The sequence below is a fragment of the Polypterus senegalus genome, chromosome 17 (assembly GCF_016835505.1).
Source record: "Polypterus senegalus isolate Bchr_013 chromosome 17, ASM1683550v1, whole genome shotgun sequence".
Classification (NCBI taxonomy): Eukaryota; Metazoa; Chordata; class Cladistia; order Polypteriformes; family Polypteridae; genus Polypterus; species Polypterus senegalus.
The window spans coordinates 97,653,698-97,677,436 of NC_053170.1; the positions used below are offsets into that span (position 1 = coordinate 97,653,698).

Below are 23,739 nucleotides of genomic sequence, written 5' to 3' on the forward strand. Positions count from 1 at the left end.
GAGGCGTCCAGGAGGCATCCTGATCAGATGCCCGAGCCACTTCATTGGACTCCTCTCTACTCTTGAGCTCCTCCCAGATGACTGACCTTCCCACCCTATCTTTAAGGGAAAGCCCAGACACCCTGCGGAGGAAACTCATTTCAGCCGCTTGTATTCGTGATCTCGTTCTTTCGGTCACTACCCGTAGCTCATGACCATAGGTGAGGGTAGGAACGTAGATCGACTGGTAAATTGAGAGCTTTGCCTTACAGCTCAGCTCCTTTTTCACCCCGAGAGACCGATGCAGAGCCCACATCACTGCGGATGCCACACCGATCCGCCTGTCAATCTCACGGTCCATTCTTCCCTCACTCGTGAACAAGACCCCGAGATACTTGAACTCCTCCACTTGGGGCAGCATCTCGCTCCCAACCCTGAGAGGGCACTCCACCCTTTTCCGGCTGAGGACCATGCTCTCGGATTAGGAGGTGCTGATTCCCATCCCAGCCACTTCACACTCAGCTGCGAACTGATTCCGAGAGAGCTGAAGATCACGGCCTGATGAAGCAAACAGGACAACATCATCAGTGACCCAATCCTGAGCCCACCAAATCGGACCCCCTCAACACCCTGGCTGCGCCTAGAAATTCTGTCCATAAAAGTTATGAACAGCATCGGTGACAAAGGGCAGCCCTGGCGGAGTCCAACTCTCACTTACTGCCAGCAGTGCGGACCAAGCTCTGACACCGATCGTACAGGGACCGAACAGCCCTTATCGGGGGTCCGGTACCCTGTACTCCCCCCACAGGATTCCCCGAGGGACACAGTCGAATGCCTTTTCCAAGTCCACAAAACACATGTAGACTGGCCAGGCAAAGCCTGTAAAAAAAATATATATATATATTTGGAAGGGGGGATCCTTTTCTGTCCCCACTGTACATGGTACCGCGCTGCAGCGATTCCCACCCACACAAATCACGACACCAAACACTCAAGCACATACGCCACTAATACATAAATACGGGGAAGAGAGAAGAAAAAAATGAATGCAATCAGAGCACACGTACAGTCTGCTGTGAGGAAGGATGCGCCGAGCCGTACCTCCTGTTCAGGGAATCGTACTACTAAACAGTCCCGTTGGCATCCTCTCCTGAATGCCTTCACTTCATTCGCAAGAAAATGAAGATTATTTATTCACCTGCCGCTTTCCATGCGAGTTCACTAGCTTATCCTCTTGTCTTTTTTTTATGTTATGGCGTCTGCCGCCCTCCTCTCCCTCATCTGCCTTTCTCCCGCCACACTTATAAAGTTGGGCCCTCGCCGTAGAGTTTATTTGGCCCTCCGAGCCAAAGTTTAGTACCGGTTTGGTAACTGCTGTCTCACACACACACACACATGCTCATGGGAGGCAGCTGAAGGGCTTGAATGAAGGTAATTCCGAGCCAGACCGGGACTCTTTTTCTCTTCTGGGATTCTGTAATCCTGCCGACTACGCCACTGTCACAAACTCGACTAAGAGCCATAGCAAGGTTTGGGGCAGACACTGTTTTTCTCGCTTTACTGCAGAGCGTTCAGAGGAAATCCCGCCCGGCCCCGATGATGTCAGTTCTGGTTCCGACCCCTTTGACGTCACTGCCGGGTCCGAGCTTATGCATGAAGACCCTTCCGGTTCCGGCCCCTTTGACGTCATTTCCTAAACTGGCCTTTAAAGGCCGTCACCTTTCCCCTGTCCCCTCAGTTCTGTTTTGGACTCCTGATTTGTGCACATCAGTGCCATCACTTTATTCAATTTTGCAGCCAGGTAGGAACATACGGGTGGCTGCCCCAAGCCTTGCTATGGCTCTTTGTCGAGTTGGTGACACTGCGTATTTCTTGAAATGAGTTCTCGTTCATCTTCCGGTGCCGAAGTCGACAGTAAGTGGTAAAACGTGAGGGGCAGATACGTTCGCCTTCAGAAGAAATTGTGTAGGGACAGGAGCGGTCATCCCGGGGGTCAACAGTGGCCTGCATCGGAATGGACCGTTCAGTTTCCTTGCGGGCTTGCACGTGTCTGTGGCGCGGCGTGGCCCCCATGCAGAAGTAATAAATCAGCCTTGCAGAATGCAGTATGGCAGACGGGGACACAGTCGAGCTCTGTCAGCTGGGCAGTAAGAGTTGATTTGCTTGTCCACACACACCGTGTAGCATTGGCGCCAAACACATGAACACGAAGTGGTGTTGTTTCCTCAGATATCTGGGGAGATGGCGTCTCTCTTCCAAGACAGTGGGTGTCACTTATGCAATCAGAAGGGGCGCCTGATGATTCAGCCTTCCAGATGACAGCAGTTGCCTTTTAGCATTGCATCGGAGAAAAAAACACAAAAGCCTGAGCAGGTGTGGGCAGCTAAATTGGTGAGGAGCGTCTGGGAAGTTGTTCATTTGTATTGTCTGGGGATTGTCACCTAAAATAACTTTAGAGAAGAACCCCGCAGAAACAGCAAAGCACGAAGGCAGGAGCTGCACAGCTGAGCCCGTCAGTGACAGCCTTGTCGTAAATCACAGCAAAGGCTAATTTAGTTTTTCTTTTATCTGTCAAGCGATTTAGCAGCTCATTTGATCATCCGATTTTCATCCTACGACAATTCTTGATGTCCTCGTCGGCCCAAACGGTATCGTTAGAGCTGTGAAGCAGAGCAGGCAGCGCCACCGTGACGGTGATCCGTCCTCCAGCCGGGCCTCGGAAGCCTTTGGAAAAACACCAATGTGATGTGAAATGTGTCCCCTGCAACCGTGGCAACCGTAATTAGCAGGCGACTCAGCTTGTTTTTAGTTGGAAATCGGAGTAAACCCGTTCTGTGCCCCCTGGCAGCACCCAGAGGTGTCACAGTGCTGCACCCTGTTGATATTTAGTGCAAGTGCGGCACCCAGAGGTGTCACAGAAAAACTTGTTCACCTTTAAGACAAGACCCTCTGTATGAAAAAGAGAAACAAGCCCCTTGTACTCGGGTAATGTGTAGAAAAGGGTAGAGTGTCGGACAACAAGGGGATCTTAAATCGCTTACAGTAATTTCAATAATTTGGCTTATATTCCTTACCATTGTCGATAGGAGGCGGTCAGCGGCCGTTAGACTTGAATCACGGTAACTCGCTTTATGAAACAGAACAATATAATGTGTTATAGCTGCACATACAGCGCCCTCCATATTGTTTGGGACAAGGATACGTTCTTCCTCGATTTCCCCTTCCGCTCCACCATTTAAAATTACAGACATCGCGATTAAAGTGCACAGTTCAGTGAGGGGAATCAAAAGACTCAGAAAAGAATCACCGTATATACTCGCGTATAAGTTGAAAAATTGATCATAAAATCAGACCCCGACTTGTACGCCCGTTCAAAAATGCGACAATTCAATTTTTTTTCTTCCCTCCTCCAATCTCGCCCCAGTTTCTCAGATGCATTGAATTTTGTGGCAGCAGCGCAGTTTCCAATTTCTTTCGCCACTTCAACGACATTTAATGTAAAACCAATTTCATATTTTCTTCTGATCGAAAGCTCCATCGTAGATAAGGGATGCTCTTACGATAAGGTGTAGGAGGGTATGAGATACAAAAAACACAAATCAGTGCAAACGTCGCTTCAGAATAGTTGGGGTATTACAGTGTGGTCAGGTAGGCACAATACATAGGAATAAAAGGCCGTGTGCTCTGTGGTTTCTCTCTCAGCTGGGTGTTAGCATATTGTAATCTCCTGGACCAATAGCGGGAGTTTTCCGCATTCGATTTATATGACCGACATTATAAAATATACGGTCAAATCAAGCTCCGACTTATCCGCGAGTATATATGGTAAACGTCATCCGAGAATAAGCGTGACGCCTGTGACCGTTCCATAAATACGTTCAGTCAAACTGCCACGTTATTTACGGGATCGCATCCTGCGCCCTCTTTTTTTCCATTTCGCTGTGCGTCTGAGCCCTGCTGAGCAGCGGCGTAGTGACGCGTGTGCTTCTCTCTGCCGGAATAACGCACTTCGATAAGATGTATGTTAGGTCGCCTGAAAAAATAACTGGACTACGTGACGCGTGTTACTTTTAACGTGTCGCCCTACTGCCTTCGAGATTGTGCTGCCATGTTTAGCACTCTGAGTTCAGCTCATCAACACAAACTTAGCGATTTCTGAAATATTGAGACAGATTATTTGAGTCCAGGGAAGGAATGATGCGACCACCCGAACAGTTGATTCTGGAAATGTATTTGAAGCGACATGCCAGGCTGACAGAGTACAATGGACACGTGCAGAATACTAAACCTTACTCCACGCTAACCTGGTTTAGGGTTTCCATGGCCTCATTATCGGGTTAGTTGGGTTTCTCTGACTGGAAGAAGAGTTGACAGGGTGTTTTAGAAATCGGGTTTATTGGAGCGCAAGTAATAGACTGCAGTCTGCCTGAGGTTTCAGTCCAGGACGTGTTTCCTTGGAGGCAGCAGCGCCGTCCATCACGTTACAACTACAAGGGTGGACATGGCCCTTTCAGAATCAGTTACTGTAGTGCATGTAAAGGCGCTGTATGATACAGGGGGTCAGCGGGGGGCTGGTCCTGTCACTGCCCGACCTGTGCTACATAGCGAGGAGCATGGCATCCATAATCCAGCCTGAAGACCCAACATGCAGTGAATCTGAGCAGCACACGGCCCTGACATTCTCAGTATGGTCAGCTCAAATAGAAATATACTGCAAGTTTTTGTATTTTTTTATTATTAATGCGTGCGGGGTGCAAAAATCTGGCTGGAGTTCCGATTGGATGGTGACATCACGTGTGACTTATTCACACCTGCGCAAAGCAGATCGGGAGGCCCTGTCAAGTGTAAGGTGGACTGCGCTCACTTGGATGTGTGAAAGTTCTGCGCGTGTGCAGTGCAAATCAAGCAGGCGGCACAGATTGGGCAGCGACATCCCCCAATCCATTGCCCGCTACAGCTCTGTGATGTCACGCCAGCCTTGCCAAGCATCATGGGGCACTGGGACAAAAAATAAAAAGAGATTGTCAACGCCGGCTGTTTATGGGAAAAATTCGGCAGACGAGATCGCTGGGCAAAAACCCCGGAAATTCAGTGCGTAGAACGCTTTGGCGAATTTTGCAGATCAACACAACCTGTGACATTGAAAGGCCAGTGCCATCTCCAGTGTCCCAATTCACTGCAAGGCTTCATTTCTGTTTGAACTTTAATGTGTTGGTAGCACTGCTGCCTCACGGCAAGGAGACCCGAGTTCTCATTCCGAGTTCTTCATTTGTGGAGTTTGCGTGTTCTCCCCGTGTCTGCGTGGGTTTCCTCCTACTCTCCAAAGACTTTCGGGTTAAGTGAATTGGTGGTCCAGATTGGCCCGTGTGTTTGTGTGTGTTTGCCCCGTCCAGGGTTTGTTCCTGCCCTGCGCCCTGTGCCAGCTGGGTTAGGCTCCAGCAGACCCCAGTAACCCCTGGTCAGATCTGAGTGGGTTTGAAAATGACTGACTGCCTTTAATACATTACACTCTGATTAGCACTTATGGGGGTCATTTAGACGCCTTTCCTGGGGGCTGCGCCTCACGGAGTGATCTGTGAATCGCCTACTAAATGATGAAGTGTTTAAATGGTAGGAAGGTGACAGATTCCAGCCGCCATCATGTCTGCTGATCACATGGATCACTTTGACTCCACATATTTATTCCCCACTGGCGAGACCCCAAGTTGGCCCCCGTGGCCCGCTACAGCAGAGGGTGTCCTCCCTAAATCAACCTAAAGTCAGCTGCTCTCCTGACTAATGGGAGTAAAAAAGCAAAGTCCTTGGCGACGTATTTAGAAGGCAGCTGCTCCGTGCTAAAGTGGGAGACCCTGACGTCTTTTCTTGTATCCTAATGGAACCACAAGTGCTTTCTATAAATTGCGTTTCCACGTGGCGCACATTCATGTTTTGTTCTGTTTCGACTGTGTTGTGTTCAGGCGAGTCTCGATCTGCTTGAGCCAGATAAGGCTGGGTGCTTCCCAACCCAAATAAATAAAACCCCAGGCACCTCCATCCAGGTTAGGGAGACCGGGGACGAGCTGCGTGTCCCCCACTCCCACATGCAGGAGAGCATGTGCCCACCTGACCGCCACCCATGCCTTTCGAGGTTGGCACACTAGACATAGAGGTTCACGGCTCTCTCTGTGCCTGTCAGCTCTTCCTTTAGGGCTAATTTGCCGCCATGTTTGAATTTCAAGTGATGAGTGGACGAGGCTGAGGAAGGAGCACACGACAGGCGGGGAACTGGTGGTGTGTAAGACGCCCAACGCTTCCTGGCTCTGCCGCCCGCGTATGGGGAAGTGGATGTAGAATTTAAACAGATTGTTACATAAGCATAATAGAACTAATTATTTTACATTAGAGTGAGTAATTAACCATAGTCCATCCATCCATCCTTTTGGATCACCGCTTTTTGCAGATGATGTTGTCCTGTTTGCTTCACCAGGCCGTGATCTTCAGCTCTCTCTGGATCGGTTCGCAGCTGAGTGTGAAGCTGCCTGGATGGGAATCAGCACCTCCAAATCCGAGACCATGGTCCTCAGCCGGAAAAGGGTGGAGTGCCCTCTCAGGGTTGGGAGCGAGATGCTGCCCCAAGTAGAGGAGTTCAAGTATCTCGGGGTCTTGTTCACGAGTGAGGGAAGAATGGAGCGTGAGATTGACAGGCGGATCGGTGCGGTGTCCACAGTGATGCGGGCTCTGCATCGGTCTGTCGTGGTGAAAAAGGAGCTGAGCCGTAAGGCAAAGCTCTCAATTTACCAGTCGATCTACGCTCCTACCCTCACCTGTGGTCATGAGCTATGGGTAGTGACCGAAAGAACGAGATCGCGAATACAAGCGGCTGAAATGAGTTTCCTCCGCAGGGTGTCTGGGCTTTCCCTTAAAGATAGGGTGAGAAGCTCAGTCATCCGGGAGGGGCTCAGAGTAGAGCCGCTGCTCCTCCGCATCGAGAGGAGTCAGATGAGGTGGCTCGGGCATCTGATCAGGATGTCTCCTGGACGCCTCCCTGGTGAGATGTTCTGGGCACGTCCAACCGGGAGGAGGCCCCGGGGAAGACCCAGGACACGCTGGAGGGACTATGTCTCTCGGATGGCCTGGGAACGCCTCGGGATTCCCCCAGAAGAGCTAGAAGAAGTGGCCGGGGAGAGAAGTCTGGAGGCTGCTGCCCCCACGACCCGATCTCGGATAAGCGGAAGAGGATGGAGGATGGATGTGTCGCGTTGCGTTAAGAGTTATTCGTTGCGTTATACGTTTTTATTCTGTTTGGCTTTGAAATGAACAGGTGAATACTTTTTAAACTTCACACTTTTACTGTAAAACTTCGGTAAAAACACTTTTCTTGAAGATCGCTTTGAATTTTGATTCCGTGTTTGGACTTCCATCGTGACAACGCAACGTATAACTGCCCGTGAGTGAATTTCGTTTCTTTCCCTCTAATAAATAGAACGACGTTTTCGAACGTTTGTCCCTGTGATTTGTTAATTGTCATAGCACAAGCTATTCTAACGGGAAACTGGAAACGTTTTAATACGAATGGCGTATCACGATCTCCTTTGGTGTCTCATGTTAGATGGACTACATGACCTTTCTTGTCGCCTGTTAAAATTTTACATGTTGGAATGTTCAACCAATTTTGAATACAACCAGTCTTGTCCTATCGCAGGGGTCGGGAACGCCACATATTTTAAAATGTAATTCCGTGAGAGCCATACAATATGTTTAAAACTAAATACAAGTAAATGTGTGCATTTACCGTAAGACCAACACTTTTAAAGTACAGTAAGTCTCTGAATTCTTTTTAATAACGTTGTTATGCAGTTGCTAACCAATGATGAATAAAGTACTTCTTACCATTAATGCGACTTCTGGTGCTGCGTGGTTTTGCTGATGGCGTTGTAGTCTGCTTGATACGTGCTGAGGTTAAGCTTCATGCAGACGTTGAGACTTCCATCCGTTAAACGTGATCGTAGGTTGGTCTGAATGTTCTTTAGATGTGAGAAAGACATGCATACGTAGAGCCAAACATCGTCGGTCCAGCCGTACTCGCACGCTGCAGTGCGTGTTATGTGACGGGAAGCGCGTTCCAAGTTTTGACAATCAGCTGCTCCGCGGGTTGACGTTTTTTCATTTCTCCCCACTTGTGTTTGCTCGCCAACTCTGCTTGCTGTCGTGCAAGTCTTTCCAAATCTTTATCCGGTGACTTGAACTTATTCACCCACATGTCTGAGGTCTTCAGGTCAGCAGCTTGCAGCTCAAAATCTCTTGACGGAGACACCGGCGCTGTCCACTGCACACTCGTGTGGATGGCTGATGAACTTAAAAAGACGAGTGCGCTCACGAAATTCTCCAAAGCGCCTTTGAATGACTTCAGGAGATGAGATGAGATGTGAAGCCCGCAGCTGCTGAAGATCAAGATGTTGCGCAGGGTCACTTGCTGTGCACGCATCTCTAAACTCTCCCGGTTTTTCAAAGTGTAGTAAACGACCCGTTTCAATGTCTAGCCTGTTTTCAAATGCAAACGCTGCTCGTTGAAGGGATGAGACTGTGTTTCCAGCGCCTTGCATTTTCACATTGAGCGGCTTCAGATGTTCAGTCATGTCCACGAGATAGCAGAACTTCAGGAGCCACCCAGTGTTGGCTAACTCAGGATGCTCAACGTTTTTCATTTCAAGAAAAGTCCGGATTTCGCTCAGACGTGCAATTTTATCATTGCATATTAGACACACTGCAGAACCTGCTCTCGCCACAAAGGCGGATTCCTCTCTCCATTCCTGCTGAAAAGTACGATACTCCTCGTCTTTTTTTCTTTTAGCCATCTTCTTCGATAAAAGGGTTTCTGCAATTAGTTAGCTGACTGCTTCATTAAAAGGAGGGAAGTTTACTTCCTGACCTCACAACGACCCGTGTACGTTACGCTTTATCCAATAAAAATTGGTGTTGTCCCGGAGGACAGCTGTGATCGGCTCCAGCCCCCTGCAGCCATGAACATCAGCGATAGGAAATGAATGAATGGATTGAAGTGTTTTAGATTTTTAACATTATTATCTTTTTATTAGAGATTTGTCTGCGAGCCATAGGTTCCTGACCCCTGTCCTATCGCAGAGCCCATCGCTCAGTAATAAGATGCGTTTTGTGTTTCTTGTATCTCACCCTCTCCGACTCTACTCCTTTATCGTGAGAGCATCCCTTATCTACGAGGGCGCGTTCGACCAGAAGAAAATAAGAAGCTGGTTTGAAGTGAAACGTTGTCGAAGTGGCGAGAGAAATGGAATGGAATGGAGAAAATTCGATGCGTCTGAGCAACTGATGTGAGATTGGAGGAGGCGAGAAGATGTAAAAAATGACATAAAATCGAAGTGTCGCATTTTTGAACGGGCGTACAAGTCGGGGTCTGATTTTACGATCGATTTTTAGGCTTTCAAGACCCGACTTCTATGCCAGTGTGTACGGTATGAGTACTGCTGGTCAGAGGTGGGGTTGAAATCTGAGTAATCAACGTAGCGCTCAGCATTGGCGTGTGCGTGAATCGCATCAGCGGCCGTGGAGGACCCTGCCATCCAGAGCTCGAGTCTTTCCACGCAGTCAGTTTTGACAACTCTGGTACTCGCGTGGGGTCATCTGTCCAGAACGGGGGGTCCTTGGGTGTCCTCGATGACCCTTCTGGGTGGGCCTGCAGGTATGCAGTCAATAAATGGCCGTCTGTCCAGCCTGCATGCTCGCCTCGCGTCCCCCCGGTGCTTCTACACTTGCAGCTCTCGTTTTGGGTCTCCTGAGGACTTTTTTTTTATTCCATCAGCCCTCGAGTCTCGGCGGTGTGCTGACACTGGCACAGGAAAGCATGTCAGGAGCAGCTTTAATTCCCACGGCCAACAGCTCTGCCGCCCCCAGCCATGAATCATCGGCATGGCGCATCTCTACTGCTTCCCAAACCAGTGATTTGTAATCTGAGGCAGAGTGAAGCGGACGCCAAGCAGTGACTCTCGGTAACGTCGCGCTCTTTAGCTCTTGTGCACTTTCTTCAATCTTTTCCTCTCCATTCCTGATACTTGAGGTGACGGACCCTAAAATATTGAGCTACAAGTTCTGCCTGATCCAGCTGATCCTACAAACATCAGAAGTCACCAATTCAATTGAGGTGACAACACTGGCATTTGACGTCACTCTGCGCCATGCAGTGTGTCACTGGCATGGAGTTTCCTGCCATCATTATGAAGACATACAGTAAATGTCCGCACTTTACATGAAGTTCAGAAAAAGTCCAGAAGTTCTCTTATTGAGCTGGCGAATCTCCAGGCCAGAGGAGGTAAAGACTTTGGATTTACTGGAAGTGAATGCGTGCGGATTGGAGTCGTCGTCTATAAAAATGCATTTGATTTCCCTCGTTACATCTCTGGGCTTTCTCAAAGTTTCTTTCTGCGTCTTAGAAATCACGGAAAGTCGTGGATTCTTAAGAGGCCTGCTGGCTGGTCAGCCCTCGGGCACAACTGCTTTATGATCGGCCTGCTCCGGTCATTCATGTGCCACCCGTCAGCTGATTTGAGGACCGTCACACCAAAATGAAGAGGTGCGGCCCGTGACTGTGGTCCTTCAGTCATCCCACTGGCCTCCAGTTCATGTGTACAGCCCAGTTGTACAATCACATATACGTCTGGAAACGGGCTAGCCCCGCTGCCCACCTTACGTACCCCATTAGTGGCGCCACTCCAGGGCAGGCAGCGAGACGCAGGCCTTCTCGAAATGATGACAACAAGTTAAGTGAGTGTAGGAAACCCGACTGTGTGGCGTCCAAACTCTGGAGTGGATAGACAGACAAATAGATATGATAGATAGAGCTATGAAAGGCGCTATATGATATAGATATGAACTCCGACGCTCGTCTCCATTTGCTGTGTATCTGGGATGCTTTGAGGGGCTCGTCTCCCTCTCTGTCTCCAGTCTCAGAGCCTTTGAGCCCCCAGCTTTATTTTTTTCTACTTTTGTAGACTCTTCTTAATTTTTTTATAGCCTTATAATTTTGTTTTTGTCTTTATCTGTACGATTTGTATTTCTGCATATTGTAACGTGTCTTTCTTTTTTGTCCTCAACAGGGATCGATTACAAGACCACCACTATCCTGTTGGACGGACGAAGGATTAAGCTGCAGCTTTGGTAAATTTGGGAATTTATGTTACGTATTTTTTGTTTCCATCCATCTTTGAAAACTGAAGGCTCACCTGACAGCATCTCTAGCGCTGAAGGCTCACCTGACAGCATCTCTAGCGAGGCAGGGTGCCAGTGTATGGCGGGCGACGCTCGGGTCAACACTTGCAGGGCCACGTTAAGGTCACCGTCTCCTTTTGGGTTTGTCTTTGGTTTTCCACCTCATTTGTAGTTCAGAGGCCCAAATTGTACACGGGACCCCAGATGAGGCCCACCAGTGCGTTATGAAGCCGAGCATCACCCCCCTTGTGACTTGTGCTCCACACATCGGGGCGCTACATAACCTGGCATTCGGTCAGCCCTCTTAATGTCTTCTGAGCACCATCTGCCAGTTAACAGTGACCCCTAAATCCTTCTCATCGGGGGTCCTCTCAAGGCGCAGACCTCCTGCTGTGTGTTCAGAGTGCCTCACATTTCTATTTTTACCGTGTAATTCTTTACATTTACCTACTGGGACTGATCTGTAGACACAAATAGGAATCACAGAAACGACACAAAACCAGCAGAGCCGTCTACTGGGGGTCCTGCGAGCTGATAGACCACCCACACCCCCCACCTCCACTGTGCTCCATGTGAAAGCAGCACTCTTAATAACTTGACTGTGATGTCATGTGTGTTTGTGCGTGTGTGTGCGTACAAGTGTGTGTGTGAGTGTTTGTATGTGCGCGAGTGTGTGCGTGTATGTGTGTATATGTGTGTATGTGTGTGTTTGTAGTATGTGTGGGTTTATGCATGTGTATATATATGTATGTGTGTGTGTGTATGTGTGTGCGAGTGTGTGTGTGTGCGTATGTGTGTGCGAGTGTTTGTGTGTGTACAAGTGTGTGTTTGTGTGTGCGCGGTGTGTGTGTGTGAGTGTGCGCGAGTGTGTGTGTGTGTGTGAGTGTGTGTGCGCGAGTGTGTGTGTGTGTGTATGTGTGTGCGAGTGCACATGCCCTAAAGTGAGACGGCGCCCCACTGATGCCCGTCCGTCTCTAAACCCAGAGCTGCGGAGCCGCGGTGCCGCTCTGCCGCTCTGCTCTTCATCGTCTCCCCGTATCTCATCAGTGATTCACAGGAGTCGCACGTTCAGCAGGTGGGCGTGGATGTGAATCAGTGAGTCACTCGGATTGCAGTCACCTTGTGGTCTGGGGTGTTGCGCCTGCTTTTTCAAATGTGTTTATTTGGGAATGGTGCGAAAGCAGCCTCGTTGCTGTGCCAAGGGCTCATCTGGCGTACAAGTGCCTGGGTGGTGGGTGATGTTTAAGGAGGCTCCATGCAAAACACCAAAGAGTCAACAGGAGTGGCTGACAAATATCAGCATTTGACCCTGTAAACTGCCCCCTCGACTCTGTCGCTTATTTCCGGGTTTCTCGAGGGGCATTTTGACTTGGCTGAGCCCACTCGTCACATTGAGGATTCACTTTTGGCTTGGCCTTCAACAGAAGAACTGACGGCAGTCAAAGAAAGAGCCGGTCATCCGAGGGGAGTCATTTATAAAAGTTAAGAGACTGAGGGGCACACACTCCAGACACCGAGGTAGACCCCTGACCTCCATGTCCTAACAATACTGCAGTCTGCACGATGTCTTATGTAACTCACGTGGTGCGTGCTTAGGACCCCAAGGTGCGCCCGTGACCTCAGAGTCTAATACAGCAATACTGCAGTCCGCACGAGGGGGGACCCCTGGACCTCAAAGTCTAATACTACTGACTGTGTGCTGTGGACAGCAAGGGGCATCGTTTATGTAACTCAAGTGACGCATACTGGATATAGAGGGCAGACCCCCAGGACAGGCTCCCCAGAACCGTGAAGTCTAATGATACAGCAGTCAGCACACTAAGGACACCGAGGGGCGTCGTTTAAGTAATTAAAGCAGTTTACGTTACAGAAAAAGTTGGAACTTCTCACTGCTATTGATGCTCTCAGGCAGAAAACAGACGTTGCCATCGAGCTTGGTATTCCACAGTCAGCTTTGTCAACTGTCTCCCCTGAAAGACCCCCATTATAACAAATTGTCTTTCTAACGGAATTCGCCCCGTACATTTATTATTGAAAGTCCCACTTCCCACAGAAGATGATCACAATATAACCCGCCACCCCCTGCCCCTTTGTTAGGCCAGTTAGCTAATTCCCTCAGCCTCAGTTCCCAGCTGGTACTGGCAGTTCAGTTTCTTGCCTCTAATCTGGGCAGCTCTTGGGCTGTCTTCATGGTCATGTGATCCTTCTGAATGGGGGGTGACGTTTGGAGTTGGCACTGAGAAGACCTGACCGACACATTAAGTGCTGTTTTCCGAGTAGGGCAGCAGTGCATGCAACACCTAAATGTTACAGGATGGCAGTGTGGGGGATCTGTTAGTGCCAAGAGCCCACAGCGCCATGTGTTTATTTGTGGGTGTGTTAATGCTGTGTTGACCTTTCTTCGATGTGTGCAGGAGGCAGCATGGTGTGCACAGCCCACATGTCCTCCGGCGCACCAGCAGGCTGTCACACTGAGTAACTCCCAGCGTGTGTCTGCTGCATGTGACGCAGCCTGGTGCCCCAGATGTTGGTGCCCTACGTGCAGGCTGTCTGCCAAACAGCTGCTTTGCTTTTTCTTTTCCCTGGAGCTCCCCGGCCAGTTGGGAGAGTAGAGGGGACTGTTGCTAATAAGCAGGTCAGCGCCACCTTCTTTACACAGAAAACGTTTCAGGTCCACCTGCTCACCTGTGCCATTCAGCTCCCTGTGCCAAGGACATTCTGCGAGGATCAAACGAGTGGGCAGCACACACTTTGCCCACCTCTGGTCACATCACACTTTCAGATCCCAGCAGTCATTTCTCCACAGGCCTTATTCTCATCCAACCGTGAAAAATGCGTGCTGTGGACGGTGATGATGAACGTGCCACGTTGTGTTTCATCCTTCCCCATTGCAGGCTCATCTGGCCAGTGATATTTTCCGAATCTGTTTATGGCCGATGGTGGACGGCCTTCCTGCACAGAAACAGAAGTTTACATTCGAACAATCGGGACGAGCGAAGCTCGCCAGTCCACTCCGCTCAGCGCCTGTAAAGTAACGTCAAGTCGAGTTCATGGATGAGTCAGTCATGTGATTCGTGTACGAGTTACTACTCCATGATTGGTCAAATGATTCTCTTGTCATGTGATTTGTGTACGAGTTGCTACTCCATGATTGGTCAAACGATTCTTGGTCATGTGATTCGTGTACGAGTTACTACTCCATGATTGGTCAAACGATTCTCAGCCATGTAATTCATGAATGAGTTACTACTCCGTGATCGGCCTAACGATTCTCTTGTCATGTGATTTGTGTACGAGTTGCTGCTCCGTGGTCGGTCGAACGATTCTCTGTCATGTGATTCGTGTACGAGTCTGTGTGAGTTGCACAATTCCCATTCATTCACGATTCTTGTTTTAATTATGCATCTTAAATGTGTTATTATGCTTTGTGTATGGAAATGGCAATGGCATTTGACTTATGTTAAATATATAATGAATTAAAATGTATAGATAATTTAATCTGGTCTTATATCTTAATTTTATATATTATTTTTGGTTGGACTGTTTGGGGAAAAATGCATAATCGCTGTTGATTTGTTACTTGGTCCCCCCCCCAAAAAATGCAATCAATGATAAAATTGCATTTTTGTGTGAAAATAAAGAGCAGAAGTAAACGTGTTGAATATCAATCACTTCGCTCCAAAATGTATTCCGATCAAAAATTGGCATTTTGGCCTGACCAGGATGTTTTTGTTTTAAGTAATGTGCTGAGGTGAAAGGTCAGCGTTACATCACAACTCGGACAATCTGGGTAGCTTTGTTTTGTCCAAATTGTAATTCCGAGTTTGTTGATGTGGTATTCCCGACTCGACCACTTGGATTTACAGTTTGACCGAGAGCAGGTGGACACGACTTTAGGCCTTCCCTGGGAGGCTGAGGAGCCCAAGTGACCGAGTTCACCCTCTGGTGACCCTTTTGCCGAAGTTCATGAGACCTGCAGATGCTCTTCCAGTTTGTGAACGCTGACATCCTAATTTATTTATTCAATTTTATTTTTTTACAGGGATGCCTCGGGCCAGGGCCGGTTCTGTACGATATTCCGTTCCTACTCTCGAGGGGCTCAGGTAAGCTTTCTTACCCTGGTTTGTGTGGGGGGTGCAAGTGGTGCGGGCAGTTGGTGTCATTGCAGCCCCCATGGTGTCAGTTTCTTGTGTTCCATAATTCTGCACTTGTCTTTTTTGCATATAACAGTGCTGTGGGGGGCAGCATGGTGGCACAGTGGTGGCGCTGTCGCCTCACAGCAAGTAGACCAGGGTTCACATCCTGCATCCTGCCTGCATGGAGTTTGCATGTTCACCCCCACCCCGTGTCTGCATGGGTCGTCCCCCAAGTTTAAAGACATGCATGTCAGGTGAATTGGTGACACTAAAGTGGCCTGTGCGTGTGTGTGGGTTCACCCTGTGAAGGCTCTGCTTATGTTTTTGAGTTTGACGTCACAACAGATGCCACTTGCGGTGGATTTGTGGGACGTTTTATTTTAATGTCATTGCAAAGCAGTCTGTTGACCTTCCCTTCTGGGGAGTATGGTCTCTGGTTATTTTGGAGATTTTACAAGGGTTATTTTTTCTCTTGGAAAATCTGATGCCCCCAGGATACCGCTGAGGCACAAACTGGCAACTTCCCTTTTCTAGTGGCGCCACCAGTTGGCTCTTTGTCTTGGATTAAGCCATCTGTCACTCTTGGCCGGGTTTGTCTCTGTCTATACGTTTTCTTTATTTTGGGTGTTGCACTAATAAACTACTAACAGCCATTTTGAACAGGAAGCGGGTGACCTCCTCAGTGCTGGCGAAGCCAGTAAATGTTTGTTTTACTTCTTCCACAGGGAGTGATTCTGGTTTATGACATCACCAGTCGCTGGTCTTTTGACGGCATTGACAGGTGGCTGAAGGAAATCGATGAGGTAAGTTGGTGCAGAGAAACACGCGGGCAGCTCCTGTTAATGGGACTGAACGAGTCGGACAGAATTCCCACAGTGGGTTTGCTGTAGACGAGATTTGAATTTGGTGCAGAAGCAGGCGAGAACCTCAGAGTGTGGCCTCCTGTAAGTTGGCATTACCGGCGTCTCTCAGGACGCCACAAGTCACAGCAGAGTCTTGTTTGGGATCCTTCACCACAAATCGAGCAAAACTCCGAGTGGATCGGATGTGTAAGAGAAACTCGGAACATGGTGAGCGTGCAAGCAGTACGGTCGATTTAAAGTCTGTCTGTCTGTCCGCTTCTCACGAGAGAACCACTTCACGGATTTAGATCGGGCTTTTTTCTAGAATTTGCTTCTACATTCCAGTTGATTTTGCGACTTCTCTCATTGTGCTAAGAATCAGAGTTGACTTGCAGTACTGATTTATTTGTGCGAATCTGAGAGACATGCAGCTGGCCGAGGACAGGGGAGCGGGGCCCTCCTCACTCAGTTGCCAGCCTCATGGCGTATCTTACATCTGCTTAGCTAGCGAACGAGAGAAGAACTTAACGGATTTAGATCGGGTTTTTCACAATAATTTTCTTGAATATTCTGGTTGATTTTATGACTTCTCTCATTGAGCCAAGTATCATAGTTCGCTAGCAGGAGTGATTTATTCGCACAAAATCCGTGAGACACGCTGTGGGCCGAGAGGAAGGGGGCGGGGTCCTCCTCACTCGCGTGCCAGCCTCTGTTCAAGTTGGTGTACCTCAAGCCACGTGTTACCTCCGCTTAGCTAGCGATACCTGTTTAACACTAGAATTACCAGAGCCTACGAAAAAACTCGTAATTCCGTCCCACCTTAAACTGCTTCTTAAATCCCTTCACACCTCTCCACCAGCGCCCTTTGTCTTCTAAATGTGCTGATAAAGAGAAGCCGGCTATTCCATCCCCCCACCAATTTAGAACGTGCACGAACTTCTCTCAGCTCATGCCTTGATTGAGTATCTGGGAGTGAAGTGGAGTTTTAGAGTGAAATAATAGATCGTTGTTTGGAACACACGCATTTCATGTCTGTTCCGTTTCTACAGTAATCTGTGTCAACACATTGTTAAAACAGAAACTTTTTTTATATTCTAGTAGTAGATGACAAAATGTAGGCATAAACTATATAATGTATGAAGCCTGAAGTCCAAATAGCAAAGAAACATTTTCACAAGAATAACACAATTGCACTTTTATTCAAACATATAACTGCAGAAAAAAAAGCCGCCTTAACATTGACATTGACACCAGTTTACTATAACTGACTCCGTGGTTCAATAGATACAGCCCCGCTTGGGAATCAAGGGTCACGGTTCGATCCTGCCCCTCCTTTTGAGAAGTAAACTGCTCTTAGTCTTACTGTTTTAGAATAAAAGCATACATTTGATTTCAGTCTGTAACAGCCGGTGCAATTTATGATCTTTGTAAAGGTTAGCTTTTTTTTATTCACTTTTCACTCTTCAGTCGCTCAGAATCAATCCATACAACCCCATCTGACACGGCTGTTTTCACTAAAGACGCGCTATAGCTCTGCAGTGTACCACGATGCATACTAACGCCCCCGGTTCTGACACACAAACGCTGGCGAAGCTGCCTTCTTCGTATCTCACCGTCACTTGCTTTTCTTTTTATTCAGTTTTATTGAGTGTTCCTGCCAGTCCCCGCATGTTGCTGTATGCTTTTCTTTTGCACCCAGGACATGCAGAGGAAAGAATGGTAAAGACCAACTTCGGCGCTATATGCAATCATCAGACACTCCCCATCTGCCCGTGTGCTCAAACACAGGAACATATATTAGTGTAAAAGTATAACAAAAGTGCACTTTTATTCAAGTGCACTTTTTCCATCGCCTTTTCCTGTAAGAAGCAGTGTACACACTTCTCTCTATGCTGTGGTTTCTATTACACACCTGAAAGAAAGACAATATATGTGAAAATATAATCGCACTAATGCAATATTATTTGAAAACGAACAGCGTCAGAGGTGTGAATTTATGCAGGAACTGGAAATTCTCTGATGCGGGACCTTCCCCCAGGGAAGAAAGTACAGTGTCAGGTGCTCATTCAGTGTAATAGAAACCATAGCACAGAGAGGTGTGTACACGGCAACAAGTACACGTGTCGTAAATGTAGGAAGGACGGTCCTTGGGTGTGTGGGAACTGTTAATATTTGAATGTGATGATTTTATATAGCACGGAATGAAAATCTGCACTTCTTAGCATTGCACCATGCAAGATGTCGTATCAATCGCCTACTGTATCTTGCTTTCTTTTTTCTTCGGTTATACAGGTAGTTTTGAATAAAAGTGCACTTGTTTTGTTTGCGAAATGAAGTGTCTGCGTGCACTTTTCGTGGCATTACACGTGTATTTTTTGAGCATGCCCGCTTGAGCAGTATAAAAGTATTGAAAAGTATAACAAAACAACGGGCAGATGGGAGTGTCTGATGATTGCAGATAGCGCCAACTTACTGCTCTTTACTATTCTCTCCTCTGCGTGCCCTGGAGTACAAAAGAAACAGAATACAGACGCGCTATAGCTCTGTGCTGTACCACGATGCATACTAACGCCCCCACCGGTTCTGACACACAGACGCTGGCGAAGCTGTCTTCTTCGTATCTCACCGTCACTTGATTTTCTTTTTATTCAGTTTTATTGAGTGTTCCTGCCAGTCCCCGCATGTTGCTGTATGCTGGATATGTTCATATGTATTGTCTCTTTCTTTCAGGTGTGTAATAGAAACCACAGCATAGAGAGAAGTGTGTACACTGCTTCTTACAGGAAAAAGTGCACTTGAATAAAAGTGCACTTTTGTTATACTTTTACACCAATATATGTTCCTGTGTTTGAACGACACGGGCAGATGGGGAGTGTCTGATGATTGCATATAGCGCCGAAGTTGGTCTTTACCATTCTTTCTTCTGCATGTCCTGGGTGCAAAAGAAAAAGCATACAGCAACATGCGGGACTGGCAGGAACACTCAATAAAACTGAATAAAAAGAAAAGCAAGTGACGGTGAGATACGAAGAAGGCAGCTTCAGCGCTTGTGTGTCAGAACCGGGGCGTTAGTATGCATCGTGGTACACTGCAGAGCTATAGCGCGTCTTTAGTGAAAACAGCCGTGTCAGATGGGGTTGTATGGATTGATTCTGAACGTGACTGAGAGAGTGAAAAGTGAATAAAAAAAAAGCTAACCTTTACAAAGATCATAAATTGCACCGGCTGTTACAGACTGAAATCAAATGTATGTTTTATTCTAAAACAGTAAGACTAAGAACAGTTTACTTCTCAAAAGGGAGGGGCGCAGGATCGAACCCGTGACCCCTTGATTCAAGCGGGGCTGTATCTATTGAACCACGGAGTCAGTTATAGTAAACTGGTGTCAATGTCGCATGTTAAGGCGGCTTTTTCTTTCTGCAGTTATATGTTTGAATAAAAGTGCAATTGTGTTATTCTTGTGAAAATGTTTCTTTGCTATTTGGACTTCAGGCTTCATACATTATATAGTTTATGCCTACATTTTGTCATCTACTACTAGAATATAAAAAAGTTTCTGTTTTAACAATGTGTTGACACAGATTACTGTAGAAACGGAACAGACATGAAATGCGTGTGTTCCAAACAACGATCTATTATTTCACCCTAAAACTCCACTTCACTCCCAGATACTCAATCAAGGTATGAGCTGAGAGAAGTTCGTGCACGTTCTAAATTGGTGGGGGGATGGAATAGCCGGCTTCTCTTTATCAGCACATTTAGAAGACAAAGGGCGCTGGCGGAGAGGTGTGAAGGGATTTAAGAAGCAGTTTAAGGTGGGACGGAATTACGAGTTTTTTCGTAGGCTCTGGTAATTCTAGTGTTAAAGTTTGTCCTGTTTCACTTCTACACAGGCAAAACCTCGGGGGACGGCTAGTTGGGGATAAAGATTCTGGTGGGAGGACACCCCACCCCTCCACCTTGCCTCACATGGCTCAGTAACGATCCCTCATCAGGTTCACCCACAGGCCTTTACTTCCTCTGTAGTCAAGTTCGACCTTCTGATAGGTGCTTCACTAGAGGCTGTGAGCGACCGACCCGAGGACCTCCTTAAACCATCTAATCGAAAGTAGTGACGGGGAGGGAACTTACTCAGTGGCAGCTTGAGACCCCCACTTACTGGGAATGGGGTTGAGCGACTCATCCCCACCTCTCAGGTAATTGCAGTATGTGGACTTCCCCAGACATCACAGATCTGTAAATTACTCAACATGACACTTCACTGCTGTGAATAGGCGCAAGGAAACCATCGGTGTTATGAAATGCATTCCACTTTTGTAATGGCAAATCCGCGGATTATTTGGTTTGCATTTGACAGCACGGCCGTAGGAGGATTTATTTATTGGCTGGTCACTTCTCACAATTGGAGCACAATGAAAGGATTCACTTAATTATTCATCAGTACCTGAAGTCAGACCTCCCTTTGTCAAAGGGACTGATAACACCGTGATATAGTTGGAATGACAAAGCATAACGTAAATCCATGCTACCTCTGGAACGAAGGAAGCAGAACACGCAGCCCGCTTAGCGTACATAACAGGGGACACTCCGCGACGCCATGAAGGTCTGTGTGTCCCCCTCCTGACTCTTCTTCGGTAAGCAATTCCACCCTGGGACGAGAGGGCGCGGCGCTGTCATTGGTGGTGTCGTCTGTTTCTGTGGTCACAGTCGGGAGAAGACACCCAGTGGGGGCAGCTGACTCCGCCCCTTCCGTTCAGGGGTCTGTAAAACCGAGGCGTTCACAGAAGGAGCTCATCACTCCAGCTACGTTTTCTAGAAGCGCCATCGTGCACCGTTATCCTTTGAAACTTACATTTCCTATTAAACGGGGTAACCCGGCTGCCACCCCACCATTTTCTTGGCCCCTCTTCTCTCTGCCCTTTCCTAAAATGCTTTACTCACTGTTTGTTTTACTTTATTTTGTGTTCCAGCATGCCCCAGGAGTCCCCAAGATTCTGGTGGGTAATCGGCTGCACCTGGCTTTTAAGAGACAGGTGACCACGGAGCAGGCCCAGTTGTATGCCGAGCGCCTGGGCATCACCTTCTTTGAAGTCAGCCCCTTGTGCAACTTTAACATCACCGAGTCCTTCACGGAGTTGGCGCGAATTGTGCTGATGAGGCACGGGATGGAGCGGCTGTGGAGACCAAACAAAGGTACGTGAGTTGGGGACACGCGGTGTGACTTGCGGCGTTTTCATACGTCTGAACCCTAAATGTCTGAGCTCTGCGCTAGAAGCCCTTGGCACCATTCAGCTCACAGCGTATCTGAACCGCAGGCTTACAGCAGTAAGGCCATCACAAGCAAGCAAACTCCCACAACAGAGTCTAAGCCATCTCTCTCTATAAAATCCAACGTCTGACTGTCTGTCCACTTTTCACGAGGGAACAACTTCACGGATTCAGATCGGGCTTTTTTTCTAGGATTTGAACATTCCGGTTGATTTTTGTGGCTTCTCTCATTGCGCTAAGTATCAGAGTTCGCTTGTTTTAATGATGTATTTGCACAAATCTGAGAGACAAGCTGCAAGCCAAGGGGAGGAGAGGTGGGACCTCAGGGGTGGGGAGCCGGGCAGGACCCTCCTCACTCACATGCCAGCCTCGGGGCGTATCTCACACCCACTTAGCTGGCGAACGACAGAACTGCTTCTCAGATTCAGATCGGGCTTCTTTCTAGAGTTTGCTTGAACATTCCAGTTGGTTTTGCGGCTTCTCAGTTCACAGTACTGACAGATCTGAAAAACAGAGAGGAGGTGGGGGGGCCAGCGGTAGGACCAGGAATAAAACAAAAAACGAGGACATCTCAAGGTGAAGGGGCCGTTCAGACCACCAAAGTTCTCCAGTCGTATTCCTCCTAAATAACATCAAGGCGAGTCCTACTGGCACCAAACTGCTCCGTGGAAACTTCATGGGAGACACAAATCCCTCCAGGACCCCCTTGCCTTGGTGTGATTGGGACCTCATGTGGACGACTAACCCCCCTGCTTCTTCCTCTCAACGTTCACGATTGTCAAGACAGAAACACTGCTGTGGGCCGCAGTAAGATGGCGGGTTTTAGGAGTTCATCTGTCATTTGCTTCAGAACCATTTTGGTGCCAATGAGGTCCAAATGAAAATTTTAGTTCCTCTCCACCATTAGTCGGTGGATGGGATTGGTGGAATACGAGCGAGAGGAAGATCTCGGGCTTCTCTGGTGGTCTGAATTGATGCCATCCTTGTGCATTCTCACTGCTCCTCTTGGACCCTCGGGGCACCGACTCTTCTGCCATGTGCTGGTCTCGTGCCCTGTGACCAGTCCCGTCTTTTTCGCTTTTCACTCCGGTCGTTGGTCTCGCAGATTTAGAACTGTCAGGTGGCGGCCCTCTGTGTTACACAGGTAGGTATCTGAAGTTTTATGTGGAAAACTGCAAGAAACGTTTTTCGTCCACCTGTCGGGTCGTAGCATTCGGGTGCTTGAGGTGCCACCCGTAGTATTTTGCTTTTCATTTGTTTCTCTGTATTTGGCCATTTGTACTTAGTGGGCTCCTGACTGGCACAGCCAATGCCAAACGCTCTCCTGCTCTGCAGGTTGAGTTGCCTGTTTTTTTTTTATTTTTGACGTTGTTGGGTGAAACTCCAAATTGAAGGGGATTGTAAGTGGAAAGAAACCCTCGCTGGCTTCACACTCGTATTCTGAAAAGCCCCATGCCACCTCCTCAGGGTGACGAGTCCATGAACGTTAAGTAGACCTCCTAGAATTCTGAGTCGTGCTGAATTTCTCTTTAACGCGTCGATACACCAGCTGCCAGGGCCGCCATCAAATAGTTACCAAAATTGGGTTGCGTCATGGAAATCCCAAGATGGAGTCGGCCCGTTAAAATAAAAGTTCAAGTTCTGAGGCACTGCAACAGAAAATGAGGCTTCCTGTTTCAGCGATTATCTGGTGCAGATGGTCTGCCAGTCAGTTAGCCAGCAATCCCACAGAGAAGAAACCAGTCTGCCAGCGAGCATTCCAGGGTCTCCTGAGCTGTCATTAAGTGACGTGTGCCGCAGCCCTCTGCCATCTTGTGCCAACTGCAGAGTGTGGCAGGAGGAGGTGAAATCAGAGCGAAATGCCATCTGTGGGCGGGTGGGAGAAACGCAGGGCGAGTAGTGGGGTGCCAGCTGGGTCGCCCCCCCCACCCCTGCCCCCCTTAGGCCATTTTAGACAAAAACAAAGCACACAAGGGGGCAAAGCACAACTGAAATAAAAAAAAAAACGGCAGCCTTCTTGGCTTCAAGATCTCCGTCCTCAAGTCTGGGGCCAAGTGAGACATCCCCATTCAAGGACAGCGGGTTTTCATTGGGGTCTGACTGGAGTGGGCACAGCCAGTTGCCCTCAAGGGGAATCTTCTCGGGGCTGGTGATAAAAAAGTGGGGTATTGCCAACCTTAGATTGGCCCTGAAGGCCTTCCTGTGATGTGCACATGTGACGCGTGTCATTTTCTAACCTGCTTAATCCAGACCAGGGTCACGGGGGGGGGCCGGAGGATATCCCAGCTAGCATAGTG

General features: G+C 48.2%; 1 protein-coding gene across 1 annotated transcript in view; it reads left to right on the forward strand.

The window, feature by feature from the left end:
- The window catches only part of LOC120517380 (ras-related protein Rab-40B), a 45,764-nt gene that overhangs the window by 14,073 nt on the left and 7,952 nt on the right, over window positions 1-23,739 (forward strand). The window contains exons 2-5 of the mRNA XM_039739663.1: window positions 11,085-11,145; window positions 15,239-15,299; window positions 16,058-16,135; window positions 21,145-21,367. Coding sequence (XP_039595597.1) covers window positions 11,085-11,145; window positions 15,239-15,299; window positions 16,058-16,135; window positions 21,145-21,367 — 423 coding nt within the window. The remainder of the gene's footprint in view (window positions 1-11,084; window positions 11,146-15,238; window positions 15,300-16,057; window positions 16,136-21,144; window positions 21,368-23,739) is intronic.